We start from the raw sequence: 16460 nt of genomic DNA on the forward strand, positions 1-16460 counted from the left end.
GCTGTGACCTCCGCGCCTGCCCGGCTCCAGAGGCCCTCAGCCTATCTGGGGGCGGGTGTTTATCTCCCTGGGGGAGCAAGGATACTTCTGCCCCGGGGGAGCAGGGGCACTTCTGCTCGTTTGGGTCGTGGCCGACAGTTACGGCATCTCCTAGGGCCCACCTGGCAGCCTCAGCCATTGAAAGGCTGTCTCTGTGTGGCTCTACGGCTTGGAGGGGAGCTCCTCAGGGGGCTGGTGAAAGCGACCAGGGTTTGTCGGGTTAGCGCAGCCTGGGTTTGCGTTGGTGACTGGTGATGCTTGAAGGACTGTCCCCAGATAGATGTAATGGGAATTTACAACAGCAGTTCACTTCCAGGTTGTTTCATGAGAGACTTGAATTCTATGAGTGAATGCGGAAACAATAAATGCAACAAGAATTAGCAGTAATTACCTGTTTAACCATATAAACAGTACTAACTAAGTACTGAAGAGGGGCAGCTGTCTCACCTTACTGATGGAGCTTCTGTGTTCCTTTCTGAGCTCTTTTTGTCTCTCGTACTGTGCTTTTTCAGTAGGGAAGTGCTTTACAAGTTTCTAAAAAAAGCTAAGCTCCTTTTAATAAGATGAAGAATTAAGCTTTAAAGAGTTGATCTGTGGTAGTTTTAAAGAACTTGTGCAAATTAAAGGACAATTTCTATCCCTCTTTCCAGGGAGAAGTTCAAAAGGGAGCAAATATGGCCAGCAGTCACAGACCTCCAATAGCTCGTCCTTCTTCAAGAGCAGGAATAGGGCTGACTGCAAGGCCTACCTCTTCATCAAGGACTCCATCAGCAACCAGAATAGGAACAGGGGTATGTTAAAAAATTTGAACATGAGCTTCCATATATTTAGATTTCTATCAGGTTTTTTGAGTGATTTTTTTTTTAGTACCATGACTGGAGTGATAGGTTCTCAGGAAGAATTTTAAGATTATAATTTTTTACAGAGTTTTATTTTCTAATTTTGACTGAAAGAGTCAAGGAGGTCTTGCATCAGGAGTTCACCTGGGAGACTGTAATAGCATTAATGTTGCAGAGAGAGGGAACAATGAACAGCTGCTTAAAGGTAATTTTTTGCCCTTCTGCAGCAGACATTTGACTGAAGCTTTGTTTACCTGAAGAGATGTAAATGCTAAAAGATTCTTCTAGGAACAGTATAGAGACAAATTTAAGTTTTTAATTGCTTTGGCAATTGCATAAATTCATAATTCAGAGTTGGGAGGTTTGTGTTTTGTTGTTTTTTATAGATTCCTCCTAGTACCTCAAGACCTGGTTCTCGTGGTGGTTCTTCGACTACCGGAGGAGTCTTATCATCTCAGATTAAAGTGGCAGACCGTCCAGTGACTCAGCAGGGATTAAGTGGAATGAAAACTGCAATAAAAGGTATTTTTGACTGAAAATAGCTATCAAAGTGTCTGCAAACGTTTTAAAGGAATATTTAGGTTTTTAAAGGAAAACTTCGTTGCTGTATAAATTGCAGAGTGAATAGCTATGATTAATAGGAGTAGAAGAAAGGAAAGGAAGATTAAAGCATGCCTTTTATTTTCTTTGCTCTTGGCAGTCAGTTGAAGACAAAGGCTCTTCTGTGCCTTAGCTGTATTTAAAAATCGTTCAAAAGAATAGAACAGGATAAATTGTGTCTTCTTCCGGCACCGCAGACTAATTAAAATACTGTGTTATATAGTAACTATTCATATAGCTGAAAAGTAATCATAGAATCATAGAATGGTTCGGGTTGGAAGGGACCTTAAAGATCATCTAGTTCCAACCCCCCTGCCATGGGCAGGGACACCTCCCACTAGACCAGGCTGCTCAAAGCCCCATCCAGCCTGGCCTTAAAAACTTCCAGGGATGGGGCTTCCACCACCTCTCTGGGCAACCTGTTCCAGTGTCACACCACCCTCATGGGGAAGAACTTCTTCCTAACTTCCAGTCTGAATCAACCCATGTCTAGTTTCAATCCATTCCCTCTGGTCCTACCATTACCCGACATCCTAAAAATGTTTAATCTTCACAAGATTTTTAATGTTTATCTCCACAAGAGTCTAAAATGAATTTCTGCCTTCATTTGTTTTAATGAGGTAAAATCTATCTAAGAACACTGAGAAGGTGGCAGTTCTCTGCCTGCAAATTCTGCAGATTGTTGTAATAATTTACAGTTCATCAAAATCAGTTGTTTTCTGACAAAATGTCATCTTATTCTCCTTTGATAGGTCCTCAGAGACAGATAATGGATAAAACATATTACCTTGGACTACTGAGGTGTGTCTTAACAACACATTGAAACTGCAGAAGTTTTAATGCTCTTTTCCCTTTCTGACTTGAAGTTTGTTGTGCTTAACAATAGAGTGGGATAAGTGGTGTTTACTTACAATGAAATCTGTCCTGTTAAAAGAGTTAAGGTCATTTTGCATATAGTTTGTAGAAGGAAAGGAATGTTATGCTTATTTCCAAGTACAAGTATATTCCTTTGGCATTTTGTTACTAGGTTTGCTAAGTGAAATGCACTCCCACAGCGTTAGTAGAAGGAGGGTCAGTGATTTTGAACTTTTACCTGTAACGCTTGATAGGTCTGATAGCTCCGTTTGTAAGAAGTAGCATTACAAACTAAGCGCTTTTTAGTGTACATTTCAGGTGGTTTACTTGAATTATACATTGTGATAACACTGACAAAGGCAAGGCTTTGCGGAAACTGTATTGCATGAGCTACTTTGTCTGTTGATCATATTGCAGTATTGTATAATGAGTCCTAAAATATGTCATTTTAAATATGGACGTTACCCACATTCTGTGGAATGATACTGTGATTTTTTTCCTGTCCATTTGAGAATAATTCATATATGTTTCACCATTAGGGACAAAAAGCTAATTAAAACATTTTATTTCATATCCAGGTTTTCAAACAACTACTTGTGATTTTATCTAATAGAACCACTCTGTTTTTTTCCTCACTTATCCAGCTCTTCTTTGAAATACTGATTTGAAACACAGTGCAGTGTGAGAAAGAGATACTGATTGTGTATCTCTTGTAGTAAAATAAAATTTCTGTTCTATCTATGTTTTCATTGTCCATTCAAATATTAATGATCCTTTTGGTTTATTTTTTTGCAGAAGCAAAACAAATGAACTCACAACAGAAATTAACAAGTTACAGGAAGAAGTAGAAATGTACAAGCAAGAGAAATCTGTCTATTTGTCATATGAAAAAAGGTGAGATGTATTGCAGCTAATGCAGTGCTAACTTTCTCAGTCACAAATCTAGTCTTAAGTATTGTTCAGGCTTCAAGGAACCATTACATAATTCTTTTTTCATTCTTCTGTTTTTACATGTACAAATCTTCCCATATTAAATTTGGCTTTTTGTTTTGTATTTAGGGCAGAGGCTTTAGCTGGTGAAATCAAAGACTTTCAAGGTCAGCTAGCAGACTACAACATGGTATGCTGCTGTCAGCTTTTGATACTGAGTGCTCCCCCTTCTCTCATTTACTTTGTACTGCTTTTGTTTTGCTTCAGCAGCTTTTTTTATTGACATTCTCTGTAAAAATGTACTGGTTAATACTGCTTTTTTTCAGTTTTTGGAAAGGAAAAAGATGGAAACTAAGGAAAACAAAAAAAAAAAGAAAGTGTACTATACATTAGGACCATCAGTTGCATATGGATTTAAGAAATTACTGCTGCATAGTATTTGTGGCTGTTGTACAGCTACATACAATGATGATTATTTCTGAAAACTGCATGTAATCTATTAAGATACCCAAAACATGCTTTTTCCATTTGTAATAACAGAAAATTACTGTGTTTTCATGAGCACTTTGTAAGTTGCTACTTACTTGTCTGATTTTCTTGTTTGTAATTAAAAAAAAAGGAGAACAGTAAGAGCTTGGAATTCTGTCTTATTTCAGGTTGTGGACATACTTAACACTAATACGGATATAGCAGAAGTGATTCGAGATTACAATATGGTAAGAATTAGGATATTTGCCACGTTGGAACAGTGAAAGTGGTGTGTGTTACATTCTTGGTGCTTCAAACATGTGACATATATAAAAAAACCACAGCACTAATTTAAAATTTACCCATTTTTCCACTTAAATTAACCATAATATTGGCAATGTGTTTGTAGTGAAACAGTTGTCTTAGGTGTTGCATTACCAGCCCCATGATAGTTTTCTGTGTTTTAAATTTGAGAAGGCTGTTATCCCAACCCAAATTATGAGTCTTATAAACATATTCTTTATTTGACTTGGAAGCATGGAACACTAATCTTATGAAAAGCAAATTCACTAGACTACATTGCCTTGTAAAGCTGCCTGGTTGTCTGGAAATTTAGTTCTCTTTTGTCTTCTGCCTTTTAAATGACTTCAGTGTAATAAATATTAGATAGGTCTCTGACATTGCCAATCACAAAATCAATGAACTTTGTTCTTCCTTCGCTTTCTCTGTTTTCTAACACAGAGTGTTCTGCTAAGTATTAAGGCACGAATGGCATTAAGCATGTCCCATTTCCTATTGTCACTTTGTCCATAAGCAAAAGAAACTAGCTTTAGAAAAGGTTATTTTGGTAGCTCGAAAAACCACCTCGGTGTTTTGACCAAGAGACAGCTTTTTTTTCCCCCTGTATTTAATTGAAGAACAAAGTCAGAATGACTGTGTCATAAAGAAAATAATACTTTGCAAGTGTTACATTTTCATTATTTTCTGTAGACTTAAATAGTATTTTACTAAGTGTTCCAGGAACAGATCCCATAGTAATAGTAAGTGAAGTGATTTGTTACAAACCTGATTGTGTTTCTTTTTCAAACATAAAGACGCCTTCTTACTTCCTTTGGTTTCCATTGAAGAGTGCAATTTTGGAAGGTCTTTCTTAATTTTCAACCGTGAAGAACCTCTGTAGCAGGTGACCTCTGCTGCTTCTTCCTCTACTGCATTTTAAGCAATTTTGTGGTCATTTAAAGGAAACTTTGAATTTGTGTATAAAATTTGTGTCTTTATTATTATATGTTATATTAAAATAGGTTTGGTTTTTTTTAAGTTAAAGGTTCAGAATGACCGAGATGCTCAGAGCGTGGATAAAATTTTCACAGAAAGACAAGCGTAAGTACATGAAGTGCTTGCTTCTTAAGTACTTGCTTCCCCAAAGTTGTTAAAATCATAACTGAACTTGGCAAAATCGAGGTGTTACCTAATTCAGAAGTTCCTTAACAGTGCAATGCATACCACAAGCGATAACTGAGCAATTTCAAGATGATACATCAGTGCCAGGCTGCAGCTGGAGTTTCCAGCTTTAAACTCTTCTGAGTAATCTGCTGTGGAAGTACTTGCCCTGTCATCCAGGAGCAGTGAGGTGTCAGTGGAGAATTCCTGTCTTCTGGCAACCTGCTGTCAAGGTCATGAGTTTTGGAGGTTGTGTTAAGGAGTGGCAAAGTGGGGAAAGCAAGCAGAAGTGGGAACTAGAACGGTGATTCTTGTATGGTGAGGATAAGGGTGTGTGGAGGGGAAGATGAGGACAGTGAGATGCTTGCAGTTAAGAATTTGTAAGCTGTGAGAATGACTTGTGTAGTGATAGTTTGAGAGGGTGAGTTTCTGAGATGTTTAATTTAGGGACAGAAGATGTGCAGGAGAAAGAGATGTGATCCTGCTTGTTGCCAGTAAGAGCAATCTCAACGTTGAGATTTTATGTATAAATAAGCACTTTTAAATAACAATTTACCATTTAATAATAAGTCACTTTTAAATAATACCACAGTTTTCAACAACTCACAAATGTGTCTGTTCTACCCTTGAATGCATTTTTAAGTGTCAAAATATGAAGAGAAAAAACTTGATTCAGTAGCAAACTAAGGTATGAAGGCACTAGATATGCAGTAGTGATACTTTATCATTGTACTGTATGTAGAAACATTCAAGGGAATGGAGCATTTGGTCTTTCTTGCTCTGCTAATTCAGGTGAAAAAAACCCAAATGCTCTGTGTCTGTGTTGCTTTTGCTTAATAGACTACTGAGCTGTGACACCATTGATTTGGTGTCCATAGTCCCTAGTCTGGCTGTGGTCTGCTTCAACATTTTAGAGAAATTACTTTTCCTTTCTGGACTTCTTCGCATAGAAAGCATTAGTGATTATGCCAGCATCACAAGCTATTTTGCAAAGACTTGTTCATGTTAAGCAATATACAGTAAGCGCTCCTGCCCTGCCATGAATAACCAAATACATTTTTATAAAAGGTGGATTATGAGTATTTTTTGCATGTCTTGAAATATTTGCTGTGACAGTATGCAGCATGCACAGCACCACATTTTTTGGCTTCATGATTCATGCAGCAATGCTTTGTTACGGATTTGACAAGATGAAAGGAGATGGACTGCTTATCTTCATTTTGTATTGTATATAAGTAGTGTAATACGGAAGTACAAATGTACTACAGTTTTGAAAAGTCAGATCATCATCCATTGTTTGAGACATTAACTCTCCTCAGTTACATAAGAATCTATGTATTTATCCTCAATAAATCCATCTTCCCCAGGAACAAATGCATGAATCTTCTCAAATATCACTATGGGCTCTTCATTATCTGTACCCGATACTGAGGAGAGGAACTCATGTCAGCTGAGAACTCCTCTTCAAACATCTCCGAGTCATTTTCTTCCAGACGACGGTGACTGTAGCTGATCAAATAGTGATACCATGTTGGGCATTTTGTAGCAGTAAAAATCAGGAGAGTAGTGCTAAGGACAAACCCTAGAACACCCGCTAGGAAGGTCCAACTTTTGCCAAGAGGTGGTAAATCTTTAAAACAGACAGGAAAAAAAAAGAAGAGTCACCTTCATGACGAATACCAGCAAGAATGATTTTTTTTTTTTTTTGTAGTTAAACTTGAGAACTCACAAAATAAACAATGATAGGGGAATTACTGAGTGTCTCCAAAGCTTTAGTAAAATGTTATTGCTATGTTATTAGGGAGTCAGTAACATCACTCAGACCAAAAATGCATATATTTACTATATCCTATTTATATCCTATTTACTAGCAATATAAATCCACTATGCATATTTATAAAAAATAATATTTTCAAAGTTAGATAAAGTTATAGGGACATAGAAAAGATAAAATAATCATTTTTTTCAATATTTAAATTCCAAAATAGGCTTTTTGAAAAAAAAGAAAAAACAGCAATTGACTTCAAATTCTATTTCCCAGGCTTAAATTTCTGTATGGTGATGATGTCTGCACCCTAAAACATTACATCTTCTGTTTGGTGTATCCTTTCAATTGTGTTTCTTTTATAATAAAAATTTCAGTAGCAAATGAAGTATGTGGCAGTGGTGGCTTTATGGAGAGTGATATTTCTTCTGCTTTAGCCAGAAGCAAGAAGTAAAGCATTTCAATAGAGGAGAGTGGAGAAGAACATTAATTTACATGTAAGAGAAAAAATACTTGACATTACAGAGTGAGGATGGAATTAACATCAAAAGGTGAAGAAAAGTAAGGAGGCTATCACTGAAGTTTTTAAAGAGTATGACATGGGCGCATATGTGAGGGCACTGTGAGTTGAGGGCAGGAGTAAAATTAATTGGCTTATTCTTTCACATTTTAAGAAGCAGCTACGTCTAGAAAGCAGTTAGTTTGGAAGAAGTAATTGAATTTTTGTAAAGACACTTCCTTAGTTCTGTTAGGCAGAAATCTGGATCATTTGAGAATTCAAGTGTGATTTATCTATTTTGAACACTTACTCAGTAGAGCTTAACATTCATCATAATGTGTGTACAGTCTACCAAAACCTGGAAGTATACTGGTACCGTAGCCCTGGCTTTTATGGAAGAATTACAGTGTACTGGGAATACAAAACAGTATGAAACCATGGAACAGCAAATCAAACAGCTTGTAAGCAGTAAGGCAAAACATGAGTATATTACCTGCACGTGTTCTATTGTTTTCAGTGATGTTGTTTGGCATCTGAGTTGTTAGTAAGGCCCTGCTTTTGACCTTAATGGCAGAAGTGGAAGTTACAGTGTTTTCTAAAGAAGCTTTTTCAATTTTGCAGTCATCTGGTTGGATAACTGCTGTCTTGATGGAGAGTTTTTCCATGATTTTTGGGAATGTACATGTAGCGTTGTCTTCATTTGCTGTGAATGTGAGCAGTGGAAAGGTTATGAGAGATTATTAATTGGTGCTGTAATTACTGCAAAATACAGATAAGTTGATGGTGGATATTATCCAGATCAGGAAAAAACAAGATAAGGCTGTTTGATGTAAACAAGTGTGAAATGCTGCTGTTACCAAAACTTACCCATTGTCACACTGGGGTCCTTTAGCCATATTTGTAAATCAAGGAGGTCACAGGAGCAGTTCCATGGGTTTCCAGCTAAACCGATTTCAATCAATTTAAAAGGTGATTTTATATGAAAAGATTTGAGAAGGTTATTCTGTAGATTTAAAACTGTCAGACTTTTTAGAGAGGTAAATACATCTGAATCTAGTTGAGTAATCATGTTATAGGATAGATTCAACACTGACAGTTGATTTAACCCTGCAAATGCCGCTTTATGAACTGTGCTAATATGATTGTTGCTGATATCCAGAATTAGAAGTTCTGTCAGATTGCAGAAACTGTTATTATGCAGTACAGTAATCATATTTTCATTCAGATAAAGTTCAGTGAGGTTAATAAAAGTTCGAAGAATCTCTCCGTCACTAGGTTTTAAAGTGATTTTATTATTTTTGAGGCTTAATTTGGTAACATTTTGGAAAAGGCCAGTGGGGATATCAGAGAGGTTCTTTCCAGACTCCTCACAAATGACCTGTTGAAAAAAAGAGAATGACAACAATTAAATACTGTGGGGAGGTCCAGTGATGAAGGTGTCTCAGTGATGAGTATTAAGGGCATGAAAAATCTTTCTTGTATTTTTTAATGCCAGCTTTAAAAGAAAAATTTTACTTCTCTTCATGTAATTTTATTTATCTTTTTAATATACTCATGGCCTGGTGATACAGGGAAATGAATCCTCCTAGTGTACACAGACCTGAAGTTCCAGATCGCTTAGTGCTTAATCACTGTCTGAGATGCAAGAATCTTTATGTGATGATCATGCAAAATATAACCAGTGTGGCATGCTATTTTGGAATTAGTAGGGCTGTTTGTTTTAGAATTCTGTGTGAAGGTTGGCTGGGTAGAAAAAGGATTCCTTTCCCACATAATCTGCACAGAAGGTGTCATAGAGGAAGTGGATTCAAGGCTGAAAATTAATTAAAATATGCTTTTTCAAAGGTAATGTTTTGTTTTAAAAACAGCTGTGTTTAAAGCATCTTTGGAGCACACCTTCAACAAAACATTTTATATATATTTTTATTATTAATATAGCACTTTAATTAATTTTGGTTTTCTGGGTCAAAGTTTAGCATAACTCAGTTTTACCAGGTTTGAGAGTGTTTACTCTCAATACCTTGAAACATTTATGTTTCCTGAAAACAGTAGATTTCTTTTTATGTATGTGTATGCATCACTGCAGACTATAGTTTAGTGTCAAGGTACTGGAACTGGCTTTAAAGGAGATTGTAACTACTGGAAACAGTTTGGTTTTGTTATGACTCTTCCTAAATAAGCAGCCTATGTTCAGCGTGTCTCTGCTGTGAGCAGGTTGAGTCTAGATGGTTTATTTAAAAACAAATGTAGATGGAGTGCCTTTTCTACACCGTGTATATCCATTGTGTGTTTCTTTGTTCTTCATGTTTTTCCCAAAGATGAACAAGCAGTAGATACAGTACTGGACCTATAGGCAGTGAGTCAGAGCAAATAGTGCAATACCAGTTTTATCACTTGACTGTTAATCAAGGCTTCTTCCTTGTATTCCATTCCCCAATAAATACAAAACCCATTAAATTTATCTCTGAAAAAAAACTTTAAAATTTCTTGTATACATTTGGACGTGACTTGAGCAAGTGCTAACTCAATAAATCTCTCTAACTTGAGCAGCAGTTGGCCTTGTCCAAATAACTGTTGCTTTTTAGGACTATTCCAAAAAGATAAATGAGGCACTCCTGTTGTCTGGAGAGAGATTTGACTGGGATATAAAACCATCTCAAATATGTTTCAGTGTTATTCACCCACTTAAAATGACTGCCAGCAGCTCATTGTCAGTTTTGCAGAAAACCACGCCATCTTATTTGTCTCTGTGTGCTTCTTTCTTCAGGAATTTTATGGTTGCAAGGTAGTTTTTCAAATGCCTTTAGCTTCCAGTGTATCTTTCAAAAATAAGGATAATTTACATACATGTAAAACTTACAGTTTGAGAAGTAGTGTTGCAGTCAGCAGTGACTGGATTCAAAAACAGTGTTCCAGCCCAGATCACAAGCCAAGAGTGTTTCATGTTTAGAGCCTAGCAAAAAACAACACTTTTGTATACCAGGACCAGAATACCAGTGTCTTCTGTAGTGGTAGTTTAACATATTAATGGATACAGTTATTTCAATGGTAATTTCATAAATTTTGTTCTACATAGGTACTACCAAATGTAAAATTAAGAGGAAAACCGTAGGTTATCAGAATCAATGCATTCATCTTTCACTTAATTGACCCAAATTTAAAATCCAATAAGCAGACTATATCAACAAATAGAAAAGGACAAGTTAATAGACAACTATTTCATAAATCAATAAAACAAATTGACAGGGGTGTACTCATTAATATCCCTGTTAAAGCAATCGTGGGTACTGGAAGACTATCATAGGAGTAAACTGCAGAAAGTTTTCAGGCTTGCATGCTCTCCATAAATAATTTCTCTTGTTGACATAGACAAGAGGCAAAATACTGTACTAGATGGGTTTTTAGTTTATCCAGTCAGGTTTCTTTTATGTTCTTATGTAAGTTATAAAGCAGTTCTTGTGAAGTTTTAATTAGTAGATTGATATTCTAATCTCTTTATGATCCGTAATATGACATATATCATATGGCATAAACCTGGACCTCTGTATTATGAAGGTGTAGTTACTCTGATCTTTGGAACTAAATAAACATGGTTCAGTCTCTTGGATTGAACTGGAGTTCTTGTGCTGGAGTTTTTGTACAGATTCAAACCTTATTTTTTGAGACTTAGCAAAGCTTTTCTGACAAATGATATTCACTGTGACATTAACTTCTCTCAGAGAAAGTGTCACTTATCCATCCCCTTTGAATCGGGCAGTATTTGCAAGATATACTAATTTTGAACAGGAGTGTGAAACCATCACTGTTAGATGTTAAATCAGTCCCTGTTTATGCCAGATTTGAATTAAAATGTTATGTAAGAGGTAGATTATCCCTTCATTTTTCCACTTTTTCTTAAGCATCTCAAGAGAAAAGGTAGGGAGCTAAGGGAACCTCAGCATCTCCTTCCCAGATTTCTATTTTCCAGATGAAGTGTAAGATACTTGTTTAAAGTGCCTGTTGTATCTTAAGCTGTAGAGAGTATTCACTGGATTTAACAGAAAAGAGTTGGGGAAATTACATAAGAAAGCTCAATTGTGTGAACAATGCTAGATATAGGCACCCAGTCAGATTTTAAACTCCATCAATCCGTAAAAAGAGTGCCAGCAGTCCTTTGCTGATCAGTATGGGGTAGATGAGATAACAGAACAAACTGGTCAAGTCTAATTGGTTTCTTCTGTACAGTTGTGTGTCTGAGGACTGACCTCGTTCACCTAGCTGAATCAGCCTGGAAACTTACTAACTTCTTGGGAAGAAAAAGAAGATAAATGCCGCCTATGCTGCTCTGATCCATTGTGCATTTCCAATGTCTAAATTTACATTAAATGCAAAAAGAGTTCATAAACCTTTTGGTACTAGCAGCAGCAGCCACTGTGGTTCCATATTAGGTATTGTTCTTGTCAGGTACTGGTGGCCTGCATATTGTATGGAGGCAGTTTTTGTGTCGCTAGTGGAAAACGTGATGCATTTTAAGAATTTCCGGTAATAGACAATGTTAACAGTTGGGTCTCATGGCATACGTGGAATTTAAAGATATCTCTTCCAAGATGTTCAGAAACAGAGCACACCTTAACCAGGCAATCTAGAAACACAGATTAATAGTATGGTTGTAGTTTGCAGATTTCAAGAAAAATACTGTCTTTAATGGGAAAAATCTATTAAAATATTATTTTTCAAGTTATTATTTTAAAATATTATCTGTAAGTCAATCAGTAACTGTCAAGCTGAAAATGAAAGTTAATTTAAAAGTTTTCCAAAACTTCAAGCAAAAAGTTAATATGTCAGAATGAAGGGGATGTGATTAACTTGAAAAAATCTTTTCCTGTCTAAAAATTTACTCTACATATGTCTAAGCCAAAAACATAGTTCCTATTTTTTACTTTAGTTTCTACTGAAAAGCTAGGGTTTTCATATAAATTTGATTTCCTGCATTGTGTGTGGGGCAACCCATATAATCAATGGAAGAATAGGAAAGCATCTATAATTTTAATTGCAGTTTAGCTATTTTTAAGAACTGCTGTTTAAAGTAATTGCTTTGGAAAGAAACTGAGCCTGGCAATACATTTGCAATACCTTGACATTTGCTTGTAATTAGAAGCGTTTCCTTAAGAAGTTTTCCTCAGAGAACTTTTCAAGATTTTATTGTTTAATAGTAATGTAATTCCTATTATTTTTTTTTACATTTGTAAAGAAAAAGGAAGATTTGGGGAGGTGATGGAGTTTACATAATCAGGTCATCTGCTTTTCAGTGAAGAAACTGACTGTTCCCTGACTTTCTACTGAACTACAATTTACTTAACTACTTGGCACGCCCAAGGTTCATAGTAATTCCTGAACTTCTAATGTATCTCAAGATGTATTTGTTTCCAGTCTAGCAACAAAGTTACACTGATAAATCTTTGCCTACATTTTGAAAAAGATGTGCCAAATGTCTTACCTTTCTGTTGCTTCTTAGAGGCAGCCTATGTTGTGTAGATTTTTCAATGCACTGACAAGAAATAACGTGGTGCAATAGCACTTTGTTTTTGTTCAACCTTTGTACCTGATGAATAAGCAGGCAGTGTGAAGAAAAAAAAAAAAAAAACAAACCTAGAAAATCCTTAGCAAAAGATTGACTAGGTTGAGCAACTTCTTATAATCATCTTGGATTTAATTGGATCTGCAGCCAATAGGGAAGTCTAATAGTAGTATGCTCGAATGTCAAGTTCCAGGTCGCATAGGAAGCACTGAGTTAAAATGCCACTGGAAATTTACAAGCAAGTTGGGTTATAATCAATTAAAGACTTGCGTTTTTTTATATGATCAGTCACCAAATGAAGAACATTTCAAGATATTTGCATACTAAAGATCTCTAGTAGTTAGTTAATCTGTGTTAAATTCTTGTGTTTTTGAAACATCAGTATCAGAGGGGCTGCGACGTGTAATATGTAAAGCTCATTGTTCACAAAGAATTATAAGCACTTAAAGTCATCTGTTATATGGACTATATTTCAGGAAGAAATTCTAAAAACAAAATATACTTGCGCTGATTTGGGAGCATGTCTATATGCAGGTTGAAAGAGTGATTATATTGATACACAAACACTATGTCCAATATTTTTTTTTCATTGGTGCTCATTCTCTAAGTCTCATTCTGTACAATGCACAGCATCAAGCTACAAGACAGTTCAGTCCCCTCTCATTCTCCATTCCTCTCAAATGTGTGGCTGTAGAAACCATTGTACTTCACTATTCCTCTTTGATGTTGTTGCCACTTTGATATTTTTTGCTTATTATCTCAAAACAATCTGCAACTTTTTCAAGCCTCATCCCCAATTCAGCTTCATCAACAGTGTTCAATTCACTTGTTGTAATGGATTGTCTTCCTGTGACAGTCATTGCCTCTTAGAAAAACACTGAGTTTAAACCTTCAATCAAAAGGTTTCTACCAGAGAAGATGCATCACAGTTAAGTCAGACATTTCTAGTCTCAAGGAGATACTGGATCACCTTGAAATATTTAGCTAGGAAACATAAGAATATAAGAAAAAGAGTCTTGCCTCAGGTAGAGGGTCTACTCTCTAAGGTGTCCACACATGCTTTACTTTGTTGGGGCTTGCAAAGTAGGCTTTTTTCTTACTCTGCCATCCATACTTGCAGTCTCAGGCATAGATGAGAAAAATCCAGTAGAGTTTGGAGACGCCACTGCCCTCAACGCTGGCAGCTGCTTCCACATGGTGTTTTGGAACACAGGAGAAATACAGCAAGCAGTATTTTTCTCTCCCTCCCTAAATGCCCCAGTGATCTCTAGGAAAAGGCACCCTGTTGGTACTTAAAGACAAGCTCCCTGTGATCAGTACTGACGGTCTCTCCAGCTAACTTACATCTAGTGTGGAGGTTTATTCTGGAAATCAGCAACCTTAACATTTTCTTGAATTCTTCATTGCAATTTCTCTGTCTTCATTCTGTCATGTCTTCAGTTGGGCTTGATTTGAGAGAAAATGTCACTGCTCAGACCTTGCAACAGCTTTCATAGGCCCAGGTTGAGGGATGAGGAGCCTCCAATAAAGAAGGAACATGAAAGCTCCATGCCAACACCCAGTTCCATGCCTTCCAGAGGTTCTTGAATCAAACTACTTTCACAGCTTAAGAACATGCTTCACTTAAAAAATTACTCCTTTCCACTACCAAGCGTAACATAATTATCTATTCACAAACCAGTGTATTTACAATGAGGGACTCATTCTTTGGACTGGACTTGAACAAACCATTTTTACTCTCAAGAGAGGGTACCATTTAATGTCATGTTACAACCATCCAGTATTTCTTAGGCCACCCTAGTCCTGGTGCACTCCAAATTTGCCACAGAAAGTGGCAAATCACTTTAATTTGTTTCTTCATCATCAGACTCCAAAGCATCTTTGCAGCTTGGGTTGCTAACCTGACAGAATTTCTACTTAACATCCTCAGATTCCTGGAGATTACAGGTCTTTCTTGAAGCCAGTTGGAAGACTGGTTACATATTTGAATCTCTTTTGGGAATTCCTTGGAAGTGGTGAAAACTATGGAGAAAGGCTGAGGGAGCTGGAATTGCTTGATCTCTAGAAGAGAAGGTTTAGTGGGTATCTTATCAAAGTAAATACCTGATGGGCAGGAGTAAAGAAAATGGAGCTGTTCTGTTCTCAGTGATGCCCAAGGTCAGGACAAGAGACAATAGCCACAATGTGGTGAACAGGAAATTCCACTTAAATGTAAGAAACAACTCTGTTTACTGTAAGAATAGCCAAACATCAAAAGGTTTTCCAGACAAGTTGTGGGGGTCTCCATCCTTCAAGATACTCAAAACATGCCTGAACGAGACACTGACAACTCGCTCTAGGTCACTGTGCTTTAAGTAGTGGGGCTGGACTAGATGACCTTCAGCAGTCTATTCCAACACCGCTTTACTCTGCTTCTATGAAATTGTCATTATTCCCTTACCCTGAGATTATCCTTGTGCAGTTCCACTATTTTTCATCGTCTTTTAAGCCTGGGGGCATTCTTGGCTGCAATCATTGATCTCATAGTGTCAGTTACACAATTTAAAATTTTTGGTATCTTGCAACTCAAGAATAGTTCATGAAAAAATAGAAGAAAAATAAATCCTGAAGGAAGGTATACAGCTTATTTTGTCATCCTAAGTAGCAGAAGTCACTCCAGAAATAAGCAAACAGTTTAAACTGTCTTTCATGAACTGTGAAGGGAAGGTATCCTCCTCAGGGTGTCAAGAGTTTTTGTTAATTTCCATTATCTTTGGCTGTGTTCTCAAATTTTCTGACTCAGCTTTTAGGAATTTAATAGAAATTACTGGACATTATATTCTTATTCCAGGAATTCACTGATTGAGAGCAACTGAGAAGGAGCAGTATATTTTTGCCAGTGCTGGGGACTATGCAAGTAGACAGAGTGGGAGTGTTGGAAAGTACTATGTGGGTACTTCTGCATTCAGTGATGTGAACGTTTACATAGCTAATCCATCTCCAGGAAGATTAGATTCAAGTAGGTAACTCCTTTTTTTAAAATATGTGGAGTTTTTATGTTAAAGGATCATTTCAGTGAGGCTGAAGGAATACCAGAGTTTGAAATGGGCACTTAAAATAAACATAATCTAGTAAACATAATAAAAATGTTCTATTTTTACAGCACAGAAAAGTTAATTCAAGCTGTAGAAGAAGATATTGAACGTGAAAAGGTTGTAGCAGATGACATAATAAAAGACATGTCGCAGGAAAATCAAGCTAAATATATGGAAATGAAGGCTGCAAATGAAAAACTCTCCCAGGTTGGTTTGTTGTTTGTTTCATTGTACTTACTTAAAATGTTTCTCAATCTGGCTCCATTGGTTCCAGATACAATTTAAGTATCAAAGAGCTTGAGAGTGGAGTAATACAATTAAAAATTTTCCGATATCTTAATCAATTGTACAGGTGCATGAAAAATAAATGCAGGGATTGACTAAAACCAAATAC

At 36.5% G+C, this 16460-nt stretch overlaps 2 protein-coding genes across 3 annotated transcripts in view; one reads left to right on the forward strand and one right to left on the reverse strand.

Moving 5' to 3' along the window:
• Positions 1–16460, forward strand: part of IFT74 (intraflagellar transport 74) — a 37487-nt gene that overhangs the window by 237 nt on the left and 20790 nt on the right. For both annotated transcript variants that reach the window (XM_063320729.1, XM_063320730.1), the window contains exons 2-9: positions 690–830; positions 1265–1400; positions 2231–2279; positions 3129–3227; positions 3393–3453; positions 3920–3979; positions 5050–5111; positions 16135–16273. In XM_063320729.1, coding sequence (XP_063176799.1) covers positions 714–830; positions 1265–1400; positions 2231–2279; positions 3129–3227; positions 3393–3453; positions 3920–3979; positions 5050–5111; positions 16135–16273 — 723 coding nt within the window. In that variant the 5' untranslated portion in view covers positions 690–713. The remainder of the gene's footprint in view (positions 1–689; positions 831–1264; positions 1401–2230; positions 2280–3128; positions 3228–3392; positions 3454–3919; positions 3980–5049; positions 5112–16134; positions 16274–16460) is intronic.
• Positions 5119–13039, reverse strand: LRRC19 (leucine rich repeat containing 19). Its single transcript, XM_063320731.1, is given in 6 exon segments — positions 5119–6601; positions 6604–6801; positions 7929–8138; positions 8303–8813; positions 10296–10388; positions 12912–13039. Coding segments are annotated over 5 exon segments (1128 nt in total). The 5' UTR covers positions 10380–10388; positions 12912–13039; the 3' UTR covers positions 5119–6476.

This window comes from Chroicocephalus ridibundus, chromosome Z (assembly GCF_963924245.1).
Source record: "Chroicocephalus ridibundus chromosome Z, bChrRid1.1, whole genome shotgun sequence".
Taxonomy (NCBI): Eukaryota; Metazoa; Chordata; class Aves; order Charadriiformes; family Laridae; genus Chroicocephalus; species Chroicocephalus ridibundus.